The sequence below is a fragment of the Radiomyces spectabilis genome (genome assembly GCF_025331425.1).
Source record: "Radiomyces spectabilis strain NRRL 2753 chromosome Unknown BYT42scaffold_13, whole genome shotgun sequence".
Classification (NCBI taxonomy): domain Eukaryota; kingdom Fungi; phylum Mucoromycota; class Mucoromycetes; order Mucorales; family Radiomycetaceae; genus Radiomyces; species Radiomyces spectabilis.
The window spans coordinates 435,793-458,477 of NW_026251938.1; the positions used below are offsets into that span (position 1 = coordinate 435,793).

General features: G+C 44.6%; 8 protein-coding genes across 8 annotated transcripts; 5 read left to right on the forward strand and 3 right to left on the reverse strand.

Annotated features, from left to right (window-relative positions):
- Window positions 1–74: 74 nt before the first annotated feature.
- On the forward strand, window positions 75–1,889 carry BYT42DRAFT_584212 (WD40-repeat-containing domain protein). The gene is made up of 7 exons (XM_051569861.1): window positions 75–477; window positions 537–638; window positions 699–828; window positions 890–1,026; window positions 1,090–1,258; window positions 1,317–1,672; window positions 1,734–1,889. Exons 1-6 carry the CDS (start codon window positions 148–150, stop codon window positions 1,445–1,447), a joined length of 999 nt encoding a protein of 332 aa, XP_051419624.1. The 5' UTR covers window positions 75–147; the 3' UTR covers window positions 1,448–1,672; window positions 1,734–1,889.
- Window positions 1,867–5,065, reverse strand: BYT42DRAFT_584214 (WD40-repeat-containing domain protein). The gene is made up of 10 exons (XM_051569862.1): window positions 4,867–5,065; window positions 4,629–4,781; window positions 4,461–4,542; window positions 3,973–4,322; window positions 3,641–3,893; window positions 3,411–3,575; window positions 3,228–3,339; window positions 2,659–3,144; window positions 2,451–2,583; window positions 1,867–2,379 (listed from the first exon to the last, which is right to left on the reverse strand). Exons 2-10 carry the CDS (start codon window positions 4,771–4,773, stop codon window positions 2,279–2,281), a joined length of 1,827 nt encoding a protein of 608 aa, XP_051419625.1. The 5' UTR covers window positions 4,774–4,781; window positions 4,867–5,065; the 3' UTR covers window positions 1,867–2,278.
- A 1,433-nt stretch (window positions 5,066–6,498) lies between these two features.
- Window positions 6,499–7,696, forward strand: BYT42DRAFT_584220 (5-formyltetrahydrofolate cyclo-ligase). The gene is made up of 7 exons (XM_051569863.1): window positions 6,499–6,619; window positions 6,682–6,813; window positions 6,881–7,018; window positions 7,075–7,113; window positions 7,187–7,232; window positions 7,302–7,372; window positions 7,432–7,696. The coding sequence occupies exons 1-7, from the start codon at window positions 6,517–6,519 to the stop codon at window positions 7,539–7,541; spliced, it is 639 nt and encodes a 212-aa protein (XP_051419626.1). The 5' UTR covers window positions 6,499–6,516; the 3' UTR covers window positions 7,542–7,696.
- BYT42DRAFT_503088 (Sec23/Sec24 trunk domain-containing protein) lies at window positions 7,626–11,374 on the reverse strand (the record flags this gene model as incomplete). The annotated part of the gene is made up of 13 exons (XM_051564876.1): window positions 7,626–7,895; window positions 7,957–8,141; window positions 8,217–8,358; window positions 8,426–8,610; window positions 8,680–9,117; window positions 9,180–9,303; window positions 9,366–9,470; window positions 9,548–9,940; window positions 10,017–10,126; window positions 10,196–10,328; window positions 10,410–10,562; window positions 10,631–10,717; window positions 10,799–11,374. The coding sequence occupies 13 exons, from the start codon at window positions 11,372–11,374 to the stop codon at window positions 7,626–7,628; spliced, it is 2,901 nt and encodes a 966-aa protein (XP_051419627.1).
- Window positions 11,375–11,847: 473 nt separating this feature from the next.
- Window positions 11,848–13,786, reverse strand: BYT42DRAFT_607813 (P-loop containing nucleoside triphosphate hydrolase protein). Its single transcript, XM_051571183.1, has 2 exons — window positions 13,735–13,786; window positions 11,848–13,674 (listed from the first exon to the last, which is right to left on the reverse strand). Exons 1-2 carry the CDS (start codon window positions 13,756–13,758, stop codon window positions 12,103–12,105), a joined length of 1,596 nt encoding a protein of 531 aa, XP_051419628.1. The 5' UTR covers window positions 13,759–13,786; the 3' UTR covers window positions 11,848–12,102.
- Window positions 13,787–14,129: 343 nt separating this feature from the next.
- On the forward strand, window positions 14,130–16,810 carry BYT42DRAFT_584225 (uncharacterized protein). Its single transcript, XM_051569864.1, has 11 exons — window positions 14,130–14,331; window positions 14,407–14,666; window positions 14,732–14,814; window positions 14,877–14,930; window positions 14,992–15,026; window positions 15,091–15,341; window positions 15,410–15,717; window positions 15,776–16,187; window positions 16,245–16,383; window positions 16,461–16,606; window positions 16,668–16,810. The coding sequence occupies exons 2-11, from the start codon at window positions 14,499–14,501 to the stop codon at window positions 16,701–16,703; spliced, it is 1,632 nt and encodes a 543-aa protein (XP_051419629.1). The 5' UTR covers window positions 14,130–14,331; window positions 14,407–14,498; the 3' UTR covers window positions 16,704–16,810.
- Window positions 16,811–18,490: 1,680 nt separating this feature from the next.
- Window positions 18,491–19,321, forward strand: BYT42DRAFT_107918 (uncharacterized protein). Its single transcript, XM_051562082.1, has 2 exons — window positions 18,491–19,256; window positions 19,313–19,321. Exon 1 carries the CDS (start codon window positions 18,598–18,600, stop codon window positions 19,060–19,062), a length of 465 nt encoding a protein of 154 aa, XP_051419630.1. The 5' UTR covers window positions 18,491–18,597; the 3' UTR covers window positions 19,063–19,256; window positions 19,313–19,321.
- Window positions 19,322–21,682: 2,361 nt separating this feature from the next.
- On the forward strand, window positions 21,683–22,684 carry BYT42DRAFT_538695 (F1 complex, delta/epsilon subunit of ATPase). Its single transcript, XM_051565518.1, has 5 exons — window positions 21,683–21,786; window positions 21,872–21,942; window positions 22,026–22,179; window positions 22,273–22,361; window positions 22,452–22,684. Exons 1-5 carry the CDS (start codon window positions 21,723–21,725, stop codon window positions 22,575–22,577), a joined length of 504 nt encoding a protein of 167 aa, XP_051419631.1. The 5' UTR covers window positions 21,683–21,722; the 3' UTR covers window positions 22,578–22,684.
- The last annotated feature ends 1 nt before the right edge of the window (window position 22,685 follows it).

Genomic DNA, 22,685 nt, shown 5'->3' on the forward strand with positions numbered 1-22,685 from the left:
GAGCCATCCTCTCATTCCGAGACGCGTCTGGTTGGACGCGATTCCAATTTTCCCTTTTTTTTTTTTACTTGATTCTTTGTCCAGCTGGGATTGTAGTTTCTCTTGTTTTGTCCCACTTTCTAATTCGTCTTGCTGCTTAAACAGAAAATGGTGGCTTCTACTTTAAAAAGACCCCTTTCTGACGACACCGTCGATAAAGAATCCAAAAAGTCCATGACCGAAAAACCAAACGATGCCATGGACGCCGATCTTCCTCGCGATCAACGTCAGGAACGCGTCTTTGCGAATATGCGCTTAAGGCGAATTGTCAAAGAAAATCACGGCAGCGATATTCGTCAGCTCTCCTTCTTTTTCAACAGCAAAAACTTTTCTGCACCCGTCGGCATTGATCACAATAAAACCTTTGACAAACGTGGTGCCGTTCAGCGTGACCAGACCGATACCAGTAACATTCTAGCCACTGTGGGCGGATGCCAGGTAAGCTGCACTAGTTACATTACCCAGCATGTCACTCAATCATACTCTTCTCTCCTCAGTTAAATGTGTATGATAACGAACACTGTGGCGACCATTTGGATATCATGTCCAACTTTGATCTTGCCGCCGTACCACAGGAAGATGAGCAACTGCCGAAACGAGTGAGTAACAAGAGAAGAATTTCTATTGAGCCACATCGATTGAAACTTGCATGGTTGTAGAACTTGAATACCTTTTGCTGGTTGTATCGAGAAGGAGATGCTTGGTTAGCAGCAGCAGGCGCCGATGCTTCTATCCATATCATTAGTCTAGCGAATTCCCAAGAAATTGATGTATTACATGGTCATTCAAGTAAGGAAATGTGACACTGAGATTATTTTGTCTGCCATGTATTGATCAACTGTCATCTTAGAAATGATTCACGACTTACAATCCAACCCGCGAAATGATGATCATATTCTATCCACATCCAAAGACGGTACCATCCGACTATGGGATGTCAACACACGGCGATGTCTCGTTATTTTCGAAGCCGATGCTACCGTGGCCGTAAGTAGGATCGTCAGGATTGAGTGAAATATAATTTTGTAACAATGCCTTGTTCAATATCAGTGTTTCCATCCCTCTGGCACCAAATTCATCTCAGGTGGAGCCCGTGGTGAGCTTCGCGAATGGACCATTCCAGCACATATGGCCGCTCAGGACATGGATGAAGAGCCACTGACGGTTGAGAAACGACATTCACGCCTCTTGAAGAAAATGCATGGCGATAGCTATATTGGTAAGAAGGAGCAGCCCAGGACGAAGAAGAATGCTAGCTGTACTGATTCACCATGCAGATTGTATACGGTATGCCAACGGCAATGTCCTGACCAAATCAATCAATGGACGCATGGAATATTGGGATGTTGATAGTGAAAAGGTAACTCAAAGCTTACTCACAGTCACTTGCTTTATTTCATTACTTTAAGCCAATAATTTTTTATTGTTGTTAGAGTATTCGATCTTTCCGGATACGCACAGGAGAAAATTTTTCTCGCTTTGATGTGAGCTTGGATGAAGGTTTCTTCTGCGTTGGCACAAGCAATGGCAGCGTGTACATATACAATTTGTTTACTGGAAAGATGGTATCTGAGCTGGCTCATCGTCGATCTACTAAATCCGTGCGTTGTTGCGTATTTTCCCGTGATTGCCGGTAAGTAAACCTTGCTTATGATATTAAAAAGGTCACTGTAAGATAACCCGAATTTATACAGTCAAGTCATCTGCGCAGGTGAAGATGGGTTTATCTGGCGATATGATTACATCGATGATGCGACGTTGCAGGAATGGGCCAATTGGAAAAAGGCCGAATAAGTCCACAAGTCATTTTATCTGCATAGCTTTCAGTATACTGTAATATAAAAGAGTCTATTTTTCTTCTTTATCACGTTCAAGTTTTTTGAATCGCTCTGCTGGGACTCGTTAGTATTTCTCTCGGTTTTCTCCCCAGAGCTCACAAAATTCCGTTGATGCAGAGAAACATCCCGGTCATTTAATCATAAGATATTCTTGAAATGAAACAAAACAATATATGTGGTCAAAACCTCTTGTCATATTCGCTAAAAATACCAGAAAAAGAAAAAGCGACCCTAAAAGACCTAAAGATGATGTTCATTATGCAAAGAAAAAAGCGTTGTGAAAAACAAAAAAAGAGAAAGAAAAGAAGAAAGAAAGAGAGAAACAGGGATAGAAATAGAGGAAAATCTCAAATAAACAGCGGCAATAAGAAAGAAACCATAGGTTAAATGAACGATGCATACTAGGAAACGAGAGGTTCATAGCTCCAGATACGCGCTCGATTGTCTCCTGATCCCGTGGCAAACAACGGTCGACCGCTCGGACTAATGGCAACCGAGATGACTAGTGGGAAGAAAAAATCATGTCAGTGAGCATTCCTTACCGCAGGTGAGAGACAACACGCTCAAGCTTACCCGAATTCTTGTGGCCCTGCAAGATGAATTGGGTTTGGCCCGTTCGCGGATCCCAGAACTGAACGCCTCGATCTTTAGAACCAGATACAACCCAGTTACCGTCCGGCGTGCATGCTACCGATAACACAAAGTCCTATATGCAGTCGCATCAGCATCTCGTCAAGTCAACTTTTCTGGTTTTTTGGTTTGCTCATCTTTCCGCTATTACCTTGTGACCAGTAAACGTCATTTTGCACGGTCCTTTCGATCGGTCTCTGTCAGCACCGTAGCCGCGTCCTTCGTTGGTGCCAAGTTGCCATAATTTCAACGTCTTATCCAGGCTGCCACTGACCAATGTCTTGCCGTCAGGCATAAAAGTCACAGAGTAAACACTGTCCTTGTGTCCTTCCAGACGTTCAAGGAGGTTGCCCGTTCGCGTATCCCATACACGCACCATTTTATCCAGACTACCGGCAGCAACCAAATGACCATCCGGCGAAATAGCGACACTCGTCACACCAGGATCCTTTTGATCCAGATCCTTGATACGAAGCACATGCAAACATTGTCCATCTACCATACTCCATATCCGTGCTGTTCGATCGCCGGAACCGGAAACAATGATACGACCATCTCGACTGAAATCAAGCGAATAAATGTCTTGCTCGTGACCAGACAATACATTGCGAATGCGTTTCTTGGCGATATCCCAGATCTGAAAAAAAAAAGCCAGTGACCCAACGTCAATACCGGGAATATAAAATGGTGGATGGGCACATCATGTAAAAAGACACGTACTCTGATTTGTTTATCTTCTGCTCCCGTAGCCAAGTATTGGCCATCGGGACTGAAGCATACAGATCGAATATACAGATCGCCGTCTTTGGGTACACTATCGTCTTGAAGCACACTAGACATCCAAAAATTTCACTCTTAACGTTGCTGCTTCACTGCAAGATATCGGGCTATTGAATACAGTACCAGATTCGCTGGGAAGTCATCGCATCATAAATAAAGGTGGAACGATTGCATCCTGCAGCAAGATAACGCCCATCCTGACTAAATTTCACACAACATACAACACTGTTATGTTCCAATGTGTGAACCAGATCGACCTTCAAATAGCGCGTAACTTTGGGGTTGAATCTATGCCACCGTTTTCGAATTTCAGTTATCCCAGTAGGTTTTGCATCTCAAATTACATGACTTACAGTGCAAACCAGTCTTGTCCTTCGATTTTCATATTGGCAGGAACGGTTTCCGGATCCACATCGGCCAATCCACCAGGTGTCATGGCACTTGCAGGACCCTTGGCAGGGGGAGGCGTGGGACGACCGGCAATAATGGGTCCCGGGGAATAGCCGGCAGGTGGACCGGACTTGCGTTTATTGGCGTTGGCTTGGGGATCGGCCGCTTGGGACTTGGGAGTACCCGGCGTGACCATGCGAGGGGGGTATGCGTAGCCTGTATCAAAAGAAGTAGGTTGAGCACCAAAAGAATCGGATAGGTCGATGACAACGTGGAGACTGGTTATTAAGCTTACCATGGCCCATTGGAGGTGCAGGTGCAGGCGCACCGTTCATGTACGGACCGGGCACACTAGAGGGCGGTTGCGAGGTTGGGTAGCTGATGTGCGGAGGTTGGGAGGAAGGCTGATTGGGATCGCCCATCTGAGGAGGAGCCACCAATCCCGGAGCTTGGCTATTTGTATGAGCGTTCATGATACCACCGAAATAATTGGAAGCCGGACCGATATTCGGTGGAGGCGGCGCAGAATGTTGTGAAGAGTGCATACCGCTTGACATGGGCATGCTCGTAGGGATGGTAGTATGACCTGATCGTGCTTGTGCTTGATCCAGTTGCTGACGCAATCGGCCGATCTCATCTTCGTATCTATGAAACAAATATTATGCAAAAAGTAACACAGTCAAAAGCACAAAAAAAAGAAAGAAAAAGGCGGGTGTAGACAGAAAAATCAGTATCTCGGTCAAAATCACAACACCAAACAGCAAAAAGTGGGGGATGCGTTACTGTTTTTTAAGGGTTTGTTGAGATCGTTCCAATTCCATCAGGCTTTGTTGGAAATTGTTCATCTCTTGGATTTGAGAGTTCACTGCCAAAAGAAACCAGAATTTCCACTTTGTTTTTAGTTTTCCCCAAATTTCAAATTTCACATCGTATCACTTTTTTTATGCCTACTTTTAAGTTCAAAGTCGTCTCTCTGGGTTTTGCATACATAGGCTTCTTGTGCAAGCTGATCAAATTCAGCTCGGATGTTGTCCAGAATCTCGGCAATGCGGTTCATGGGCGCAGGAACCATCGGGCGATGATTGTACACAGACATTATGGCAGCTATTATACACGTAAGCTTCACGGTCTCTTCAACAAACCGGTCCCAGTGGCCCATGCATAACTCGGTTTTCTTTCCTTTCCTCACCTTCAAAATGTTCCTACGTGCTGTTCCTGATTACGTTCACGGGCTCGACAATAGAAGTTTACAGAAACGATGAAAGAAGCGATAACACAAATATAAACAGAAGAAACCAGAGGCCAAGCCAATAGAAAAGAAGAACTGAAAACTGTAAATGGGATCTTTCGCGTGATGTGTTTGAGATGGCTCTCCAAGAACGGAAGAAACCCAGAAAAAAAAAGGTTGCAAATCCAAAGACGTGACGTTGGGATTTGAAAACCCGCCGTGCTTTCTAAATCCCGATTTTCATCGTGGCTGACCGTTTTTGTGGCGGAGAACGGGGGGGGGTTATTCCCTCCCTTTTTACTCGAAAACGTGGATCAAGTGACTGCGTCGAATCATATCGTATGCCGTGTGTTGTCCATGAAACGAAGCCATGAAATTTCCCAAAGCACCCTATGAAACCCTCAAACACCAACATTTACTGACGTAGAAAACAAACCAATGACACAAAATTAAAAAGCGGCTGCACGAAGTCTCCTTTTCATATTATTGCTGTCAGACAAAACCGTCAATAACCCGACAAATGAGTCATAATGGTTCGTGAGAATAGCGCACAGACGGCAATACCGCAACAATTTTGCTCAGTAAATCATACAGTGGCGGTTATTCAATGGAATTGATGATTCGTAATAATGACAATATAAAGGAGGAAAGTACAAAAATTGACCTTGGACTTGATCACAGCAACCTATCATCAACCCGCAAATCGTATCCTATGAATGAAGCCAGCAGTAAACCTAGTATATCCTAAATGTATCATTACAAGAGAATGGCCTCAGCAAAGATACCGTCAAAATATCACACCTTTTCCATCTGTAAGCAGACCAATTCGAGGCTTCGATATGGTAAAAATGTAATGATGATCAACGTGAAAGCAGCCATAGACGCTACATTGAATAACCGCAAACATGATGCTTCAAGAATGAACGGAGAAGGAATATCCATCGTCTGTCGACAATCTATTTTGACAAACTGTTTCGTAATCTGCATCAACATGTCATCTCCATGCTCTACTGTTACTGTATAAATATAAATTACGGGAGTCTATTTCAGTTCCGATACAGTTGTTACTGTGTTTGAACTATGCCAATGGAAGATCGCGCAAGTCAAATAAAATGTTGATAAAGGTGAAAATGGAAAAAAGAGGGTAACATAATGTTGCATAGATATATTGGATGAGATCAAGACTACCAGAGTAAATTTTTGGCCTGTAAACAAATCTATCGCGTTAGCAACAATTAAAGCTGCAAATGCACGTATTTTTTGTTTACCCCATTGAGTTCTTTAATTCAACTACAAGCTATCGAAAGATCCTCCATACGTCTGACGCAGAATCAGAAGCTTGCCCATCAATTGCGATTCGGCGCACGCTCTCACCGAAGCTCGACAGAAAGCAATTGAGTATGGTAGTACCTTTGCTATCAGTTTTTGAAATATATTGAAGGATATGGTACTTTACAGAGAACATCTTGGCTGATAAATCTGTATGTGCGTCCATTTTTTGAAGCGAACATCCGTCTCGAAAAGGTAAAAAGTAGGAACGGAGTTTAAATGAGGTGCCTGATCCAGCCAGAAAAAAAGAGTCAAATACGGGGCTCTTCCGGTCACAAAGGAATGACCACATCCATGTCTTCCACTTTGTCGTTGAAGCGGACGTTCCGCAAGGCCATGAATGCCAAACTTCTGGCTTTGCCTGAAACAACAATAAAACATGAATGTAAAAAACCACCTGTCATTGGTCTGCATTGTATTCTAGCCTACTTATGCCAACTTGTTTAGCTGAACGGATATTCCAAAGATTGTCCCAACTGGAAATTTACAAGAAAAGTAAAAATATCAGCGTCTATATAAGCATGCCCAAAGGCGAAGTGGATACCTCAGCTATCATCCGTGACATCCTAGCCTCGGAAGGTAAAACTGTCACGCGTGGCTCGCCAGCACTACTACCGGCTCTAGGTATTTATCACATACCCGGTAGGCAAGACATGTTACATCCCGCGCTGTACGAAAACGACCATGGATATGGTTAAAATTTCCTCTTGGGAAGATTACACTTCCTTGCCTAGAAACAAATGGGACATTCCCGAACCGCCTATGAGCGAGGAACGCGAAAATGGTACAGCATTTCGCTTGAGAATCTCGACCATATCGTGCTCACGTTTCTGTCACTAGCCCTAGAGAAAGACGGACTTGATCTCATTCTTGTACCAGGTAAGTAATATTCCACAATGGCAAAATGACCAATGTTAAAATGTCTTGCTATGCTTCAACTTGGCTATTCTAGGCATTGCATTTGATGACGAAAGAAACAGAATCGGACATGGAAAAGGGTAAAAAGATCGGCAATACTTCAAGACATTGATCGGCAAAAATGTGGGGCTCACACATATTCTGCCTAGTTATTATGACCGTTATCTGCAGAAATGCCGAAAATGGAATGCAGAGCATATGAAAGAACCCCCAAAAACAAGTATGTATGACGAATGATTTTGATTTGTCATTGTGTGCCTAACCTATTGGATACTGTAGTTGCCTTGGCATTGGAAGCTCAAATAACCAAGATTGGTGAAATTCCAACGGAAACTACCGATCAGAAAATCGATTATGTATTGACATGCTCAAAACTGGTTGGAGAATAGTTTGTGATTTAGTAGAACTTGGGTCAAAAGAAAAAGTCCCCTCTTTCTTATTAAAATGAGGCAGCGCTGATCTGTTTAAAGTCATTAAATTCGTGAGTCCTTGTGTTGATTCTCCCCTTTGAAATCACTTACTCGGTCTTTCACATGCTGAACAAATTGCTGATAACTCATGATGTTATCGCTGCGATCCTCAATGAGCAGTGACATAAACCACAGACGCAAATAAGGATCACCGTCTTCTTTCACAAGATACAGCGTAGGGTAATAGTTTCCTCGACGCATCTCCCGCAATTTTCCAATAATCATGTTCACCTTTCGATTCAAAGGCTTGTTGTCAAGCGCCGGCATCGTGAACTGTGAAGATATTGCGTCAGGTGATGCGTGGTACGATTTGAAATGATTATTGTCTCATTACCTTGCCGCCACGAAGGCCTTCGTAAGATCGAACGTCGAATAAATCAAGGCAAAGTTGCGGTACAACCCCGCGTGCAACAAAGATGAACATGTTCTGTCCATTTTCCAGCAAATAGCAGCCATGCGGCTCCAGCATCTCCGCTGTCAAATTACAAATTGGTGGTAGAATCACGCCGTGATCAGATACTTCACCCGCCTAACGAAACGAAAAAAAAAAGATGAGTTTCTCAGTCGTTGCTTCCCCGAAAGCAAAGTATTGACTTGCCTCAGGTGGCATATTATGCAGCGAGTACAGATTTCCGCAAAGGTAAGGAATCAGCAACTGCAGTGGCATGGTACGCAGCAGATTCATAGCATTGGCTCGCATGTCCGTTGGTATTTGAGAACTTTGCCGCAGCGCATCCTAAGGCAAGAGTTAGCGTCATGTCGATTCCCCAGAATTCATGCCAATTAAAAGAGATCCAACTTACATGCTTAATCAAAGCTAAAGCAAGTAGCGGCAGTAATTTTAGATTGTCGGGAGCTGCCAGTTGAGGAATCGATCCAGGTGCCGAACCCAGAACATGTGTCTTGTAGACTCCCAAGAGATCCACCGTCTTGTTGACAATGGCATCCCGAGCATCATCCAGTTTCGAGCTGAGAGCGCGCTCGACCGCTTATTGAAATCGTTGTGTCTCAGTTGTCCATTTTATCCAACGTAAAAAAAAAGTCAATGTCTTCTTACCTTTTGCACCGAGGTAAGCAGCGATGGCTTGCTGATTGGCACTTGCATACAATTCACTTATAGAATGGGTGACGGGCAAACACATGGTAATGACTCGAATCCGTCGTTCACCAAAGCAAGTAGTGTGAAGCAAAGCGGTTTGGAAGCAAACAGTTGGACCTTTGAGATCATCTTCGATCGCCACTTCCACGCAATACTGTTGATCTCGAGGAACGTTGGGCAGCGCCAGCAAATCGCTGGATCGAATGAAAAAGTTGCCGTGAAACGCGCTCATGCGCAAATTACGAGATGCACGGATACGAATCACCGCCTCTAAACCAATCTGCTCAGCAATCAATTCCGAGAATTCGTGAGCAAATTTCATGGCATCTTCGGATCGGTTCGCATTGAACCCAGGGTAATAGTAGGTTTGGCCTCCAGTGTAATGAGGAACGCAGCCTACAGATTACATTTGGTGAGAATCATTCATTCCAAAATCCTCTTTCACAGGTTTTTCGTACTCAAGGTCGCGACATCAGAGTATTGACTGCCAAAGATCAACATATCACAGCCCACTTGGGACCGCGAACAATCGACGGCAATGGTTTTGTAAAACGGAGAAGCGGCATTCAACATGGTCGATTCCTATTGTCAAGCGATGAGCTGCAATGACACACATTGTAAAGCACTTGATCAAGAACCGTTACCTTGGCAGTTCCAAGCAATTTCACTTCTTCCCGAGGTTTCAGAGCACCTACACCTGTATTCGGGAGCGTATTTTGCAGGCAGATGATTTTTCCACCTGTTGCAGACTAGCATCATATTACCCATCATCATTAAATTATCATCATCTTCTGCGTACTGTGATCCAGTTCATTCCATCACCTACCAGCATCTCGTAGGCTGCTTGCAAAGCCGGTCCCAAGGCGTTGTTTACATTCACGGTATCTTTGAACATGTCTGGCAATTTTTGCAACAGATTTTCGAGTATTGATTTGCTGTCTCTGAGATTGACAAGCAAGTCTATCGGTTGTGGAAGAAAAACCTCGTCCATGTCGGATACAACAAACATTTGTGGTTCACTGAGCTTGGAGTCCAGATTATAGAAATGCAGAGCGCTGTCGACGGTGATAATCGCGATCCGTGTTCGTGATTCAGCATTTGGAATACGATCCAAAGTCTCCAGCAAAGTGCGTGTCGCGATAGTTAACATTCCTGATTGTATGGCCGCATGCGATACATCAATGATAAACACATAGGCAGGCGCTTCAGGAGGTCGTACCTTTCGAATCCGACGTCAACCATTAAAATCTCAGTACAATAACAAGTCCCTTGACGATGATGCCCAAGATTTTTACCATATATTCCGTAGGCGCCACAAATTCCACACATCCGTAATTGAGTTCCGGTCGTCTCCATCGATCCACTTGTTGTTGGCTCACAGCATCATAATCAAATGCAGCCGGGACTTTTTTACGGAACAATCCTTTAACAGCTGGGCTCCTTTTTCAATCAACGATTGCGCAAATAAACTTACCATCGTTCAGCAGGAAACAAATGTTACATTTCCATCGTTGGCCACCTTCAACAAAAGTCACAAAAGGGTTGATGTACGTTCTACACATACGACATCGAGAAATTACGCTATCCGTGACGACCGGTACAGCCATCTTTTTTTTTTTTTTTCCCAAATAATAACATCGTGAGTGATAGTCCAAATGATGACAAATGCTCGATTTGACAGAGTGTACCTCGAGATCTTTAACGGTTCGATAAGGAGTCAGAACTAGAGCCAATGGCATACGTGATTTTCGAAGCAAGCTATCGGTAGCAGGGATCGCATTCACAGTACAGCATTTATACGAATAGTCGCAATTCGCGTAGGGGGAGTCCGTGATGGCGATCTGTCATTCCATTGTGGATGAGTTGAAGAAAAGCGTAAGGATTAATCGAGTTAACCATATATATTTACATTAGGTGGTAAGCGGATAGGTGGTGGAGGTCCGTAGAGATCGCCAATCACAGGACGTGTTCCTTGCAGTGGCACGGTTTGAGTATTCTAGATATTTTTTTTTTTTCGTGAGATTTTCTTGTCTTTTGCTTGACAGTGTTGCATGATTTTCGTTTTTATTTCACTCACCGGAGTAGCATTTCCCAATCTCATGTTCCCTAGCTGTGCACTGACAGCGTCGACGGGGTTTTGTCCGTAGGCACTGGGAGCCGCTTGGGTAGGTTGGGCAAGCGGAGAAGGTTGCGGATAACCGTAGGACTGAAGAGCCGGTACTGGTCCCGGTGCCGCCAAAGGGGCGGGTGGCACGTGGGGCGAAGCTTGCTCTGTGTACATTTTTGCGATTTGCTCCGGATACATGCGTTTACGACGGTGACGTTCCGACGCGTGTGTATTGATACCAGGTGAATTCGCTTGTATTGGACTTGTCGGCTCTGGTGATGGCGTGGCTTGATTAAGCGTCATTCGGTCATTGGCTGAAGGCACCGGTTGGGAAGGCAACGTCGGTCGTGGAACAGACGCAGGAACATTAGGTCTAGGCAGTTGATGGGGACGATTTACTGACATGGGTTGAGCAAGAAGAGGCTGATTAGGTGGTCTTGCTGCTGCAGGACCGTTGAATGGCGGTCTTGGTCGGACAGGCATACCGTGAGGCTGCTGACCTGGCGGAGGACGCGGCATGGGTCGGAACGGAGGTGGTTGTTGCATCGCGTTGGGTCTAGCTGTAGCCGCTGAGGGCGGTCTCTGTTGTGGAGTCGGACCAGTGGCATGTGGCGGTCGTTGTGGTTGCATGAGCGAATAACTTGAGGGCGAACGTTATCTGTGAAAGCGCCAAGTGGAGGATAACTCTTGCAACGATAAGAGTCAAAAGGCTAGAAGGAAAAAAAAAAAGGAAAATAAAACCAACAAAAAAAATTACAACCACGGCTTGCCACGTCAGTTTTGCTTGGCTTGGATCCCTTCACGCTTTTTTGTGACATTGCCACCATAATCTTTATTTATGCAGCTTTTTCAACTTTCATTGGCGCACAGAGACGAAAATAAAAGTCGTTATTTTGAAAAAAGAAAAACGGTGAATGGCCCATTACCGGTTTGCCATACTGTAATTGCCACTGCAAACAGAAAACCAACCATATACTATGAAATGAGACAATATCCTAGTGGATTATATTCTATTTTATGCTCCATTGGTCGACCTATCCCAAGTCATTCATTTGTCTACCAAATAAATGCGATCAGAAGTGCAGAAGCGCAGAAGCGCAGAGTGACGTATATTTTACTGATTGCATGCGATAAGCACCATGAAAATGGGATGAGATACAATAAAACAAAAAAACAAAAAAGAGGATAGTCTATATCATGATAAAGAATGGAGAAAAAAAAGATTTCAATGTTGAATAAACAGGAAAGTGATGAAAAAATAAATGACAAGGTTTCTAATCGTCGCCGAAAACAATCTTGGTTGCCTTGGGGGCATCCGCGGTATCCTTGTAAAAGGCACCATAAGCACCGTGGGTTTTCTTCTTGATGGTGGTGCCAAACTTCAATAATTCCTTGGGCACAGGCATGTTGGCTTGCTTCAACACGTTGATCAATTCACCCGAGTGGGCTTTATCTTCAGGGGTGAAGAAGGTGTAAGCCGTTCCCTTTTTGCCACCACGTCCCGTACGTCCGATACGATGAATATACGCTTCAATGGTCAGAGGGAAAGTAAGGTTCACCACATACTCGACATCGGGAATGTCCAAACCACGAGCGGCAACATCGGTCGCCACCATGAGAGGGAAGCTGCCGTCCTTGAACTGACTCAGTGCTTGGGTACGCTGAGCCTGGTTCTTGTCGCCGTGAATCCCGACCACCTTGAATCCATTGCGTTGCAAAAACTCTTCAATGCGGGTGGCTTCCTTCTTGTACAATGCGAACACCAAAATACGGTTCGTCTTGGATCGATGAATGTCGCGAAGAAGATGTAATAACTTGTCTTGCTTGTCGCGAGGATTTTCCACCACCTGCACCACTTGCTTCACACTGTGCGATGCGGACAATTCGGGCGAACCGATCGTTACTCGCATAGGGTTTCTCAAAAAGTCGTTGGCCAGTTTACGAACGCTTTCAGGCCATGTCGCCGAGAACATGAGTGTTTGTCGTGTGGCAGGGGTGTGGCCAATGATTTCACGAATTGCCACCTCAAAACCGTCATCCAACATACGATCGGCTTCGTCGAGAACCAAAAAGGACACTTCGGATAAATCGCACGCTCCTTCACCAATAAGATCCATCAATCGACCGGGAGTAGCGACAATAATATCAACACCAGCTTTCAATGCTTCCTTTTGAGGATATTTGGAAACACCACCGTACAAACAGATGGTGCGCACACCAGCTGCCTTGCCCGCCAGTTCGGCTTGTTCTTGACTCTGGACCGCCAATTCACGAGTGGGAGAGACGACCAACATGGTTGGGTTCTTTTGCTTCATCTTACCGGCACCTCGATCGCGGAGCTTCTCGGCAATGTGGACCAGACCAGGAATGGTGAATGCATAGGTCTTACCAGAGCCGGTTTCGGCGATACCCACAATATCACGACCAGAGAGGGTGATGGGCCAAGTGGTTGCTTGAATCGGTGTAGGTTTCTCGAAATTCTTGAACACATCCATGATACTTGCGGGCAATCCAGCATAATCGAATTTGAGAATAGGACGTAATTTCAAATCACCCTGCACATCGATGGTATGCTCCTTATAATAGTCGGTAATGGTACTTTCGGGCAGAGCGGATAAAGCGGGATGTTGCTTGTACAAGTAGGCAGAAAGTGTATCCCAAGTGTTCTCGGAGACGGAAGTATCACTGGCATCCTTGACAACAGATGCTTCGTCCTTGGACTCTTCCTTTTCCTTCTTATGCTTCTTTTCCTTTCTATCTTTCTTTTCCTTCTTGTCCTTCTTGCTCTTCTTATCCTTCTTCACCTTTTGTGAGACGTCGTCGTCTTGACGCTTTCTCTTTTCAGCCTGAAATCAACCACTGTCAGCTTCTGATTTACTCAATGGTAAGTCTTCTGGGCCATTTACCTTTTCGATCTTTGTCAGTGACATGTTCTGGATCACAAAATGGAGGTTTCCGTTAGCAGAAAAAAAAAAAGAAAAAGGAAAATGCAGTGACTGTGACTACTTTTTTATTTTTTTTCCGCCACTCACAGATGATACCGGTACAGCACCCTTCAATGAACAAGAAAAGTAAAAAGAGTGCTATACGGTTTGGTTCTTATTAGCAGTCGATTGCATGTGAGAGAAATTGTGTATCTATTCAATGTGTACAATTAAGAAATACGGGCCCTTTTTGATTATTCAAGGTAATTGACATCGAAGGGACGCCGTGTGGCAAGCTGTCAATTCACCCAACTCATTTTACAGCCAGTTTTTGATTCTCCGATGATCGAACTTTTTTTGGGCAATCTTTTTGTGCTTGGGCTTTGAGCTTTGTGGAGATCTAAACTTGCCTTCTTTTTTCACGCCACCATGCCTTCGGATGCCGATAAACGCCATCAGCTAGAAGACATCTTGTCGGACAAGGTGTCCATCATGGAAACCGACGATGCGGCGGTGGAAGCGACCGAGGAAGAACTAGAAGCCCAATCCGGCTTTTGCGTCGAATGTAAAGATCAAGAGGTAAATACAAGTCTTGGGTTCTCTTTTTATTTTTCCGTTCAATGCAGGATGTTTAACTCGGCTATGTTTTTGTAGGCCGATATTTTTTGTGAACAGTGCAACGAGCCTTTTTGTGAAGTGTGTTCTGGTAAGTAGACTGGAGACTTTTTTTGCACGATGGACGCGCCATGGACCCGTTGGATTCTTTTTTTATTCATGGTTTGAGGGAAACAGGTATGATTCATCGTACCGGCAAACGGGCCAAACATACGCTCGTTCCGTACACCTCAGCTATTGGCAAACCGGAATCGGAAAAGATGGATGAAGACGCCGAAACGCTTGTAGAGCAGGAAGTGGTAAGGCCGAGTGGAGTCGGCCCGAAAATCCCGTAATTCAGCATTTTAAAACTCTTTTATTGCAGCCCAAAGCCGAGAAATCGAAATTACAAGATACACCTGTCAGCAAAAATGCAGATTTCAACATTGGCTCCTGGATGGAAAATAGGTAAGAAGCGATGTGAAGGAAGTGATGGTTTGAAACTGTCGTACTAACGAGGATAACGATAGAGCAAAATATATCCCTTTGCGATTGCACATGAATGAGCGCAAGTACTTACGACTGTAAGTCGAAAAAGGTCCATCTGTGGTTTGTAAACAAGAGTGACTTACGAGAAATTGACAGGTTGGAAGCGGCTCTTAATGTAACGGAATACACTGGTAAGAGTGCACTCTCTTTCCAAAAGCTAGCGGGGAGACCCAGGAACCTAAGATCTGATCATAGATAAAATCGACGCTGCCTCCCATACGAGCAAGGCCAAAAGAATCGTGAGCCAAATCAAAGAACTGTGTGCGGTATTGACGGGATTGGTGCTTGCGTGTGATTACAAACGTGGTCAGGAGTTGTTCGCCGATCGTACCTATGATGAAAACGATGAATTTTTTCAAACCATCTTTGAAATCGGTCGACGACATAAGATCATGAATCCCGAGAAAATGCGAACAGCGTACGGAAAGTTGATGTATCTTTTATCGGTAATGGCTGGTGTATGGACGGAATGGAATCAAGGCAGAAAAAGGACTAATACAGGGGCGGGTTTTAGGACTCTATGATTCCGGAAGTGCAAGACATGCTTGGTTTCAACTGTGTTATTCCTATCAAGACAGTGCACAGCTTTCTGAAAGAACGCCGAGGCTTGGCGGTTCTCCACGAAGATATCATTTTGATCGCCACGAGAGAAATTATACCTGAGGGCAAGAGCAGAACACAAATTCAGACGGAAATTCGACGCAAAGAAAAAGCCATTGAACAGCTAAGTCGCAAATATCAATCGAAGCATTTATCTGCCGATGAAATTCGTCACTGCTTGTACAGTATTGGCGATAACAATGCCTACTTGAGAGCCAATCGGTTAGTCTTTGTTATCATTGTTAGATATCGCATCATGGCTCATCCATATCTCACCTAGTGATCCATGCGAGAAAATGCTGCGGTATCTGGAGCGGTACTTTCATCCTTCCGAAGCCGAGGCCGGTTATTCGTTATCCATTGCAGCAGGTGCAGAAGGTCATCGTCTCAGCCATGACCATGAAACACAGTATATCTACGTGAACCAGACACTCAAGTTGTGGCGGGAAATTCTAAATGAAATGTTCATGCTCTGGACGCTGGCGGACCAAGACATGCTGAGCACCTCGAATCCTTATCGACTATGTCAGACAGGCCAGGGTCTTCATCGAGTTCAGGCATGTCCAGCCGTTTCACGAGAAATGCATCGAACTCTTTTCAAAGCCCAGAAAAAGGCAGGCACATGGATCGGCAGCAGTGTGATTCATTTGGGCGACAAGAACGTCCCGAATGCCTTGATGTTCATTGACAAGGCAAGTGTTCCAATGCAAAAGCAACGGAATATGTAGGCTAACTTTTTCTTTCAACAGTATAATCAAGTGGCTCGGATATTGGGACCGATCTGCATTACACTCGATAAATTAGAAGAATTATCGCGGAATGAGGGCTTACAAAAATTCATCAACAAGAAGTTCGGCAGTGTCGATCGATGCCGGAAAGAAATTTTAGGCAAGTATTCCCAACTCACGGGCAATTTGCTGGATCCCCAGGATACTGACAATGGTTTATTCAATTTTTTCATACAGCCGACTTTTTCCGTGGCGCGTTCGATGGTTCGGGAGCCGATAACTTTTATGACGCTGGCAGTTGTATTGATGGACGATTAACGTCGGCTTGGAATTGGTGTTCACAAATTGAAAGCAAGGCTTATTACCCCGTGTTTCTTTTAACCGTAAGTTCATCTCATCCTCATTCAGTTGCCCTTTTTTCGCCGAAGTCTAACCTTCTGATAGGGATTCGTTGGTTTCGATGGTGGAGGATGGAGTTAGATGTTGTATTTATAGAAAAGGACGTCCAGATGTGCAAATAGATAAAAATGAAAAGCATCGATTCGTCCGTACTATTTTCCTTACCCTTTCTGATGACGAAACGCGCAACTTGGCGTAAGTTATGTCAAATGATGTTTGCTTTGTTCATATAAGCGACGTTTTCTCCTGTTATTGATTCGGTGCAGGTAAGTGACTGATTGAATAAGAAACAGCGATGCTGTGCACATGAATCAGATCTAGTATTTGAAAAGCGTCCTGTAAAATACTGTGCCCAAGATGTAAGACCTTTTCATAATGTTATGTTCAGGCACATTCATTCAGAGGTTGTACTGCGCCAAAGACACTAACCGTTCGTTATGTTGCTGTAAAAAGTAAGAGCAACGTCGCTTTGTGCAGATCTATCGGAATATTGGTTCAAGCCAAATACCTTGTATGTACGTACAACGAAATCGAATGCAACAGGAATTTGAGGGTCCATATCTGCCAATGGCTTGATTAATTTTAGTTAGAGAGTTCTAGAGCGTATCAAAAGAGAGCACGAATAGAAACAGGACATTATTTCAAATTTTTTGAAGGTGACGCTTGATGAAATGGACAAGTATCAAGAAGTGAAGCGGCACTATCTTGTCATGGATAAAGCTCCTATCCACGCCTCAACTGGTACATAGGTCAGACAGTCAATTATCGAGGATACAATATCTTTTTCCATACCCTCCTAAATTTGAACCCAATTGAGCAATTTTGGTCAGTGGCCAGTAGTAAAGTTGAGCGAAAGTAAGTTTTTTGGAATAAGAACCGCCTCAAGACCACGGTAAGTGAGCTCATATTCGAGTGATTCAGAGGGTTTGTAACTCATTGCGCAATACCCCAATATGAAAAAGTCACAAGGTTGATCCAGCATAAAGTCATCACCTGACCACTCTTGGGGGGTTTTTTTTTTTTTTTTTGGTGCCACTTTCTGTCTTTTTTAACCAGCGTAAAGATGATCAGTTGGCCATTTTTTGTTTCTTTTCCGACTATGACAACCATATTATCCGCAGCTAATGGTGCCTCTTCGATTTATGGACCCGAAATCGCTTTGGAGAATCAGCTGTCAGCATATTATCTGCAGCTAATGGTGCCTGTCCGATTCGTGGACTCGAATTCACTTTGGAGAATCGCGGTCAGCCTTACAGCACCCTAAAGATGCTGGTTTGGAAACCTCTCACGTTAGTGGATGGCGATCCCCTCCATTGCAGTCGCTGTGTCAACGAAGAAGGAAGAGGCAGAACAGCAGTGTTTTGACAAGTACAAGACACTGCTTTGTCAGGAGCCCATCCTCATAGCACGAACATGGAGCCTTGGAGATACCAACGTCTCCCACAAGATACCCAACATGAACCCTTTCGGGCTTCAATAGCCCCCTCACGATCAACAGTTCTTGATCGTGTGGCTAAAATCATGCCATCCGCTCCTATCCCAGACGTAACTGAAGAATGTTTTCTTTCGGAAACCGAAGTTCATGATCTCGTTTTGTTTATCTGCCAGACGAAGCTGTCACGTCAGATGAGCTCTCCAGCTGGATGTCGAAAAATGGCTCATGGGGTACGGCAATTCGGACACAATCTAACAAACAAAGAAAGCGTGGCCGATTGCTCATTGTTGTCAAATACCGAGGTAATACCGGGAAACTGCCATTAAACTAACTCCTCTTATTTTGTTTAGAATTTACTTGGGATGATCTTCTCAGTTGTCGAGAATCCCAAGTTCCAGCCTCTGATCGAGGCTGCAACTACTGTATCCGACAATGAAATCACCAAACCCATCAGTGCGGACCCGACGAAGCGGGATATTGTGACCATGTATCATTCGTCTTTTAAATATTGGTGAATATCAATCTCTGATCAAATCATCAATGGCCACCAAGTGTACTCTTGGATATGTACGGATATTAAAGGCAAATGAACCAGATTCAACAAAAAAGAAGTTGGTCAATCTCCAAATATACAAGATGAAGGCGAAGCTCTTGTGTGAAGACGTATTTGTGTCTTACAACACCTCTGCCGACGACCCAATTGCCGAACGGGATGCAACAACTCCGGGGTATACTTTCGAAGATTGCTCCGGCAACACCCAAGATCTAATCTCCAAGATCACGAAATCCGCGCGACAGATTCGCCTTGTCATAATTGACTACGCCGGCTTGTCAATCAACCCGGATGATATCAAGCTCTTCATTTCATTGAATAAGCACATCCGAGAAGTGATCGTGGATATTGGTCACAGGGTGGAAGTCTATTCCCGACATGACTTGCTTGAAAACCCCAAGATTCTGGAAAAATTTCGGTGTCGTAGTGCGTGCGTGAAACGGTCGCGATAATCGTTGCAGTAGCCGTAATACCATAAAAGCATGAAAGCACGCTAGTCACTACATCAACCAGCAAATAAAAAAAAATTACTACCTATATCATATTTGTCTACTCATCCTTATTCTCAATACCATTTTCATCTAAAAGTAGGACATTTCCCACAGATCCAGTGAAAAGCCAGGACTAGGAAGCCCACTTTACACAGGTAAAGAACGCTTACGTATTTCTTTTCGAATCGACCGACATTAAACTCAACATCAGCGACTTATCTATTTTCTGAAATGACTGCATGTTGCTTACCTACGAATGGCTTGCTCCTCTGCTTCTGGACCTACACTGAATCGCTATTCAATCTCTACTGATAAAAGGAATCAAGACGATGCGGTTTTGTAAACAGTGATGATTTTTATTGTTTGAATCGCTGTAACATTTAGTTTTTCTAAAAAGGATTATACATTTCCGTCTGCATCCATTTACTGGCCACCCATTTCCTTGGCGAGCTCTTCGGCACGCTTCTGGACATCGCTGATATCACCCTGCATGTAGAAAGCGGATTCGGGAAGAGCATCGTGCTTGCCGTCCAAGATTTCCTTGAAGGAGCGGATGGTATCCTGGAGCTTGACGAGACGACCTTCGTAACCAGTGAAGACCTGGGCGACAGCGAAAGGCTGGGACAAGAAACGCTGGATCTTACGGGCACGTTCGACAACGAGCTTATCTTCTTCGGACAATTCATCCATACCCAAAATGGCAATGATATCCTGAAGCGACTTGTAGTTCTGCAAGATCTGTTGGACATCGGTGGCGACCTTGTAGTGCTCTTGACCGACGATACGGGGATCCAAGATACGGGACTTGGAATCCAAGGGATCGACAGCGGGGTAGATACCCAATTCAGCAATGGAACGCGACAACACAGTGGTGGCGTCCAAATGGGCGAAAGTGGTAGCGGGAGCAGGATCGGTCAAATCGTCAGCGGGGACATAGACAGCCTGGACGGAGGTAATGGAACCGTTCTTGGTAGTGGTAATACGTTCTTGCATACCACCCATATCGGTAGACAAAGTGGGCTGGTAACCGACAGCGGAGGGAATACGACCCAACAAGGCGGACACTTCAGAACCGGCTTGGGTGAATCTGAAAATGTTATCAATGAAGAGCAACACATCCTGGCCTTCTTCATCACGGAAGTATTCGGCAATGGTCAAACCGGTCAAAGCGACACGGGCACGAGCTCCTGGGGGTTCGTTCATCTGACCAAAGACCAAAGCACACTTGGAATCACCGTCGAGCTTGATGACACCAGTTTCCATCATTTCGTGGTACAAATCGTTACCCTCACGAGTACGTTCACCGACACCACAGAAAATGGAGTAACCACCGTGGGCCTTGGCGATGTTGTTGATCAATTCCTGAATCAACACAGTCTTACCGACACCAGCACCACCGAAAAGACCAATCTTACCACCACGAGCGTAGGGAGCCAACAAATCGACGACCTTGATACCAGTCTCGAGAATTTCGGGGGTGGGAGATTGTTCAATGAATTCGGGAGCATCAGCGTGGATGGGGCGGTGAGCCTTGGCGTTGATGGGACCACGTTCGTCGATGGGTTCACCAATGACGTTGATGATACGACCGAGAACTTCCTTACCGACGGGGATGGTGATGGGAGCACCGGTATCGACGACCTTTTGGCCACGGACAAGACCTTCAGTACCGTCCATAGCAATGGTACGGACAGTGTTCTCACCCAAATGCTGAGCGACTTCGAGGACAAGACGACCACCAGCATGGTCCTTGACTTCAAGAGCGTTCAAAATAGCGGGCAAGTTTTCCTGTTCGAACTGAACATCGACAACAGCACCAATAACCGAACTAATGACAAAATAATAAAGTAACCAGAAAAAACAAAGTTAAAATGAGTCGTGCTTTTGTCTTTGACTAGCAGCAGTACATACCGAATCTGACCGGCGGAAGTGGCTTCAGTAGCGTAGTTGCGAGCTAATCATGATAACATCAAATGAGATTAGTTGAATTGCAATGTAAATAAATAGATATTTTTTTATAAAAAAAAAAACAGAAAAACAAAACAAAATGACAAGTGTTCTAACCTTTGAAAGCGGCCTGGACACCCAAAGGACGGGTGGCGAGTTTAGCAACGTTGGCGGACTGGGCGCTGAATGCGCTAGAAGCAACGCGACCGAGCGCACGAGAAATGTACATGTCGCGTAAGAAAAAGACAGTGGGGCTGAGGAGAAGACAACGGGCCTAGCTTAAAAAAAAATATTCGCTCACGACGGGGAGCGGAGATCCAAATAATCTGTAGGGGTGGTGAAAAAAAAAACCGTGACCTGGAAAATGAAAGTCAATACTATATTGACAGGGAAGCCTACTTAACTATATGCCCATCATATTATAACAGTCAGGTACATGCCAAAATATATACACAGCATTACCGTCCATATGATGTCCTAGAAATTATATATCTCTATTACAATCATTCAGTGATGGAGGCTTTGGACCTGGGGGACAAATAAAAAAAAAAATTTCGACTAGAGAAATGTGACGTCAGCTTTTTTCATTCAGCGAGAGGCCGCAAACAAACGCCTGGGTCCCTTCTTGATCGACCGCCGTTGAATTTCTCCTCCCTTTACTCTTCCTTACTTCGATGATGAACGTTTTCGCTCGGTCCGCTCGCGTCGCTGTCGCTGCCGCTAAGCCCGCTCGTTTGGGTACTTGTTCACCTTCCAAACCATCGCTCGTCGTAATGACCACCTTGTATTGACGTTCGCTTCTTTTCTTTTTGTTTATCCTTAGCTCGTTTCTACGCCTCCGAGGCCCCTGCCACTTCCGAGAAGCTTCGCTTGACCTTTGTTGTTCCTCACCAGGTGAGCCTCACGAGAAAATAACAATGTTCTTTGTCCACTTCCGAGATTTAATCCTTCGTCTCATTTTGTCAAAATGATCCTAGGCCATCTACAAGGGCGTCGATGTTCAACAAGTCAACTTGGCCGCCACCTCTGGTGATATGGGTATTCTCGCCAACCACGTTCCCACCATTGAACAATTGAACCCCGGTATCGTTGAAGTCATCGAATCTGGTGATGTTACCAAGAAGTTCTTTGGTAAGCAAAACTTCAACTAAATCTTGGTCCCATTAGCGCAGTAACGCGTGTCATGACACATGACGGCTCATTGTTCCATTTACATTTGTTTAGTCTCGGGTGGTTTTGCCATTATCAACCCTGACTCTTCTCTTAACATCAACGCTGTTGAGGCTGCCAAGCTTGAAGATCTCTCCATCGAGGTATGTGTGGGGGAAAGGGTCTACACAAAAAACCTGGGGACGACGAAAAAGATTTACTTAAAACATATTTTTTTCCCTTCACTTTTTTAGAGCGTCCAATCTGCTCTTGCTGATGCTCAACGCGTCGCAAACGGCAACGGTTCCGAAGAGGAAAAGGCTGCTGCCAAGATCGAGGTTGAAGTCTACGAAGCCATCCAGTCCGCTTTGTCCAAATAAACTATTGCTAGGGTAAAGTTTTAGAACAACAATAATATATCCAAGGTGATATTAAAAAAAAACATAAATTCAAATCAGTACAATTGAAAAGAAAAAAGAACAATATGT

What these genes read in the sequence shown, in the direction of transcription:
- BYT42DRAFT_607813 (XM_051571183.1), bottom strand. Translation starts at nt 13,758, where the DNA reads ATGTCACTGACAAAGATCGAAAAG. An exon ending in CACTGACAAAGATCGAAAAG is followed by an intron (nt 13,675 to 13,734) that starts GTAAATGGCCCA and finishes GGTTGATTTCAG; the next exon opens with GCTGAAAAGAGAAAGCGTCA.
- BYT42DRAFT_584214 (XM_051569862.1), bottom strand. Translation starts at nt 4,773, where the DNA reads ATGTCTGTGTACAATCATCGCCCGATGGTTCCTGCGCCCATGAACCGC. An exon ending in TGACGTTTACTGGTCACAAG is followed by an intron (nt 2,584 to 2,658) that starts GTAATAGCGGAA and finishes GACTGCATATAG; the next exon opens with GACTTTGTGTTATCGGTAGC. An exon ending in GCAGGGCCACAAGAATTCGG is followed by an intron (nt 2,380 to 2,450) that starts GTAAGCTTGAGC and finishes TCTTCCCACTAG; the next exon opens with TCATCTCGGTTGCCATTAGT.
- BYT42DRAFT_107918 (XM_051562082.1), top strand. Translation starts at nt 18,598, where the DNA reads ATGGCCACCAAGTGTACTCTTGGATATGTACGGATATTAAAGGCAAAT.
- BYT42DRAFT_584220 (XM_051569863.1), top strand. Translation starts at nt 6,517, where the DNA reads ATGACCACATCCATGTCTTCCACTTTGTCGTTGAAGCGGACGTTCCGC. An exon ending in TGACATCCTAGCCTCGGAAG is followed by an intron (nt 6,814 to 6,880) that starts GTAAAACTGTCA and finishes CATACCCGGTAG; the next exon opens with GCAAGACATGTTACATCCCG. An exon ending in GAAAGAACCCCCAAAAACAA is followed by an intron (nt 7,373 to 7,431) that starts GTATGTATGACG and finishes TGGATACTGTAG; the next exon opens with TTGCCTTGGCATTGGAAGCT.
- BYT42DRAFT_584212 (XM_051569861.1), top strand. Translation starts at nt 148, where the DNA reads ATGGTGGCTTCTACTTTAAAAAGACCCCTTTCTGACGACACCGTCGAT. An exon ending in AAGCCGATGCTACCGTGGCC is followed by an intron (nt 1,027 to 1,089) that starts GTAAGTAGGATC and finishes GTTCAATATCAG; the next exon opens with TGTTTCCATCCCTCTGGCAC. An exon ending in GCATGGCGATAGCTATATTG is followed by an intron (nt 1,259 to 1,316) that starts GTAAGAAGGAGC and finishes TTCACCATGCAG; the next exon opens with ATTGTATACGGTATGCCAAC.
- BYT42DRAFT_538695 (XM_051565518.1), top strand. Translation starts at nt 21,723, where the DNA reads ATGATGAACGTTTTCGCTCGGTCCGCTCGCGTCGCTGTCGCTGCCGCT. An exon ending in CCTTTGTTGTTCCTCACCAG is followed by an intron (nt 21,943 to 22,025) that starts GTGAGCCTCACG and finishes AAATGATCCTAG; the next exon opens with GCCATCTACAAGGGCGTCGA. An exon ending in TGTTACCAAGAAGTTCTTTG is followed by an intron (nt 22,180 to 22,272) that starts GTAAGCAAAACT and finishes ACATTTGTTTAG; the next exon opens with TCTCGGGTGGTTTTGCCATT.
- BYT42DRAFT_584225 (XM_051569864.1), top strand. Translation starts at nt 14,499, where the DNA reads ATGGACCCGTTGGATTCTTTTTTTATTCATGGTTTGAGGGAAACAGGT. An exon ending in GGCTCCTGGATGGAAAATAG is followed by an intron (nt 14,815 to 14,876) that starts GTAAGAAGCGAT and finishes GGATAACGATAG; the next exon opens with AGCAAAATATATCCCTTTGC. An exon ending in GCCTACTTGAGAGCCAATCG is followed by an intron (nt 15,718 to 15,775) that starts GTTAGTCTTTGT and finishes TATCTCACCTAG; the next exon opens with TGATCCATGCGAGAAAATGC.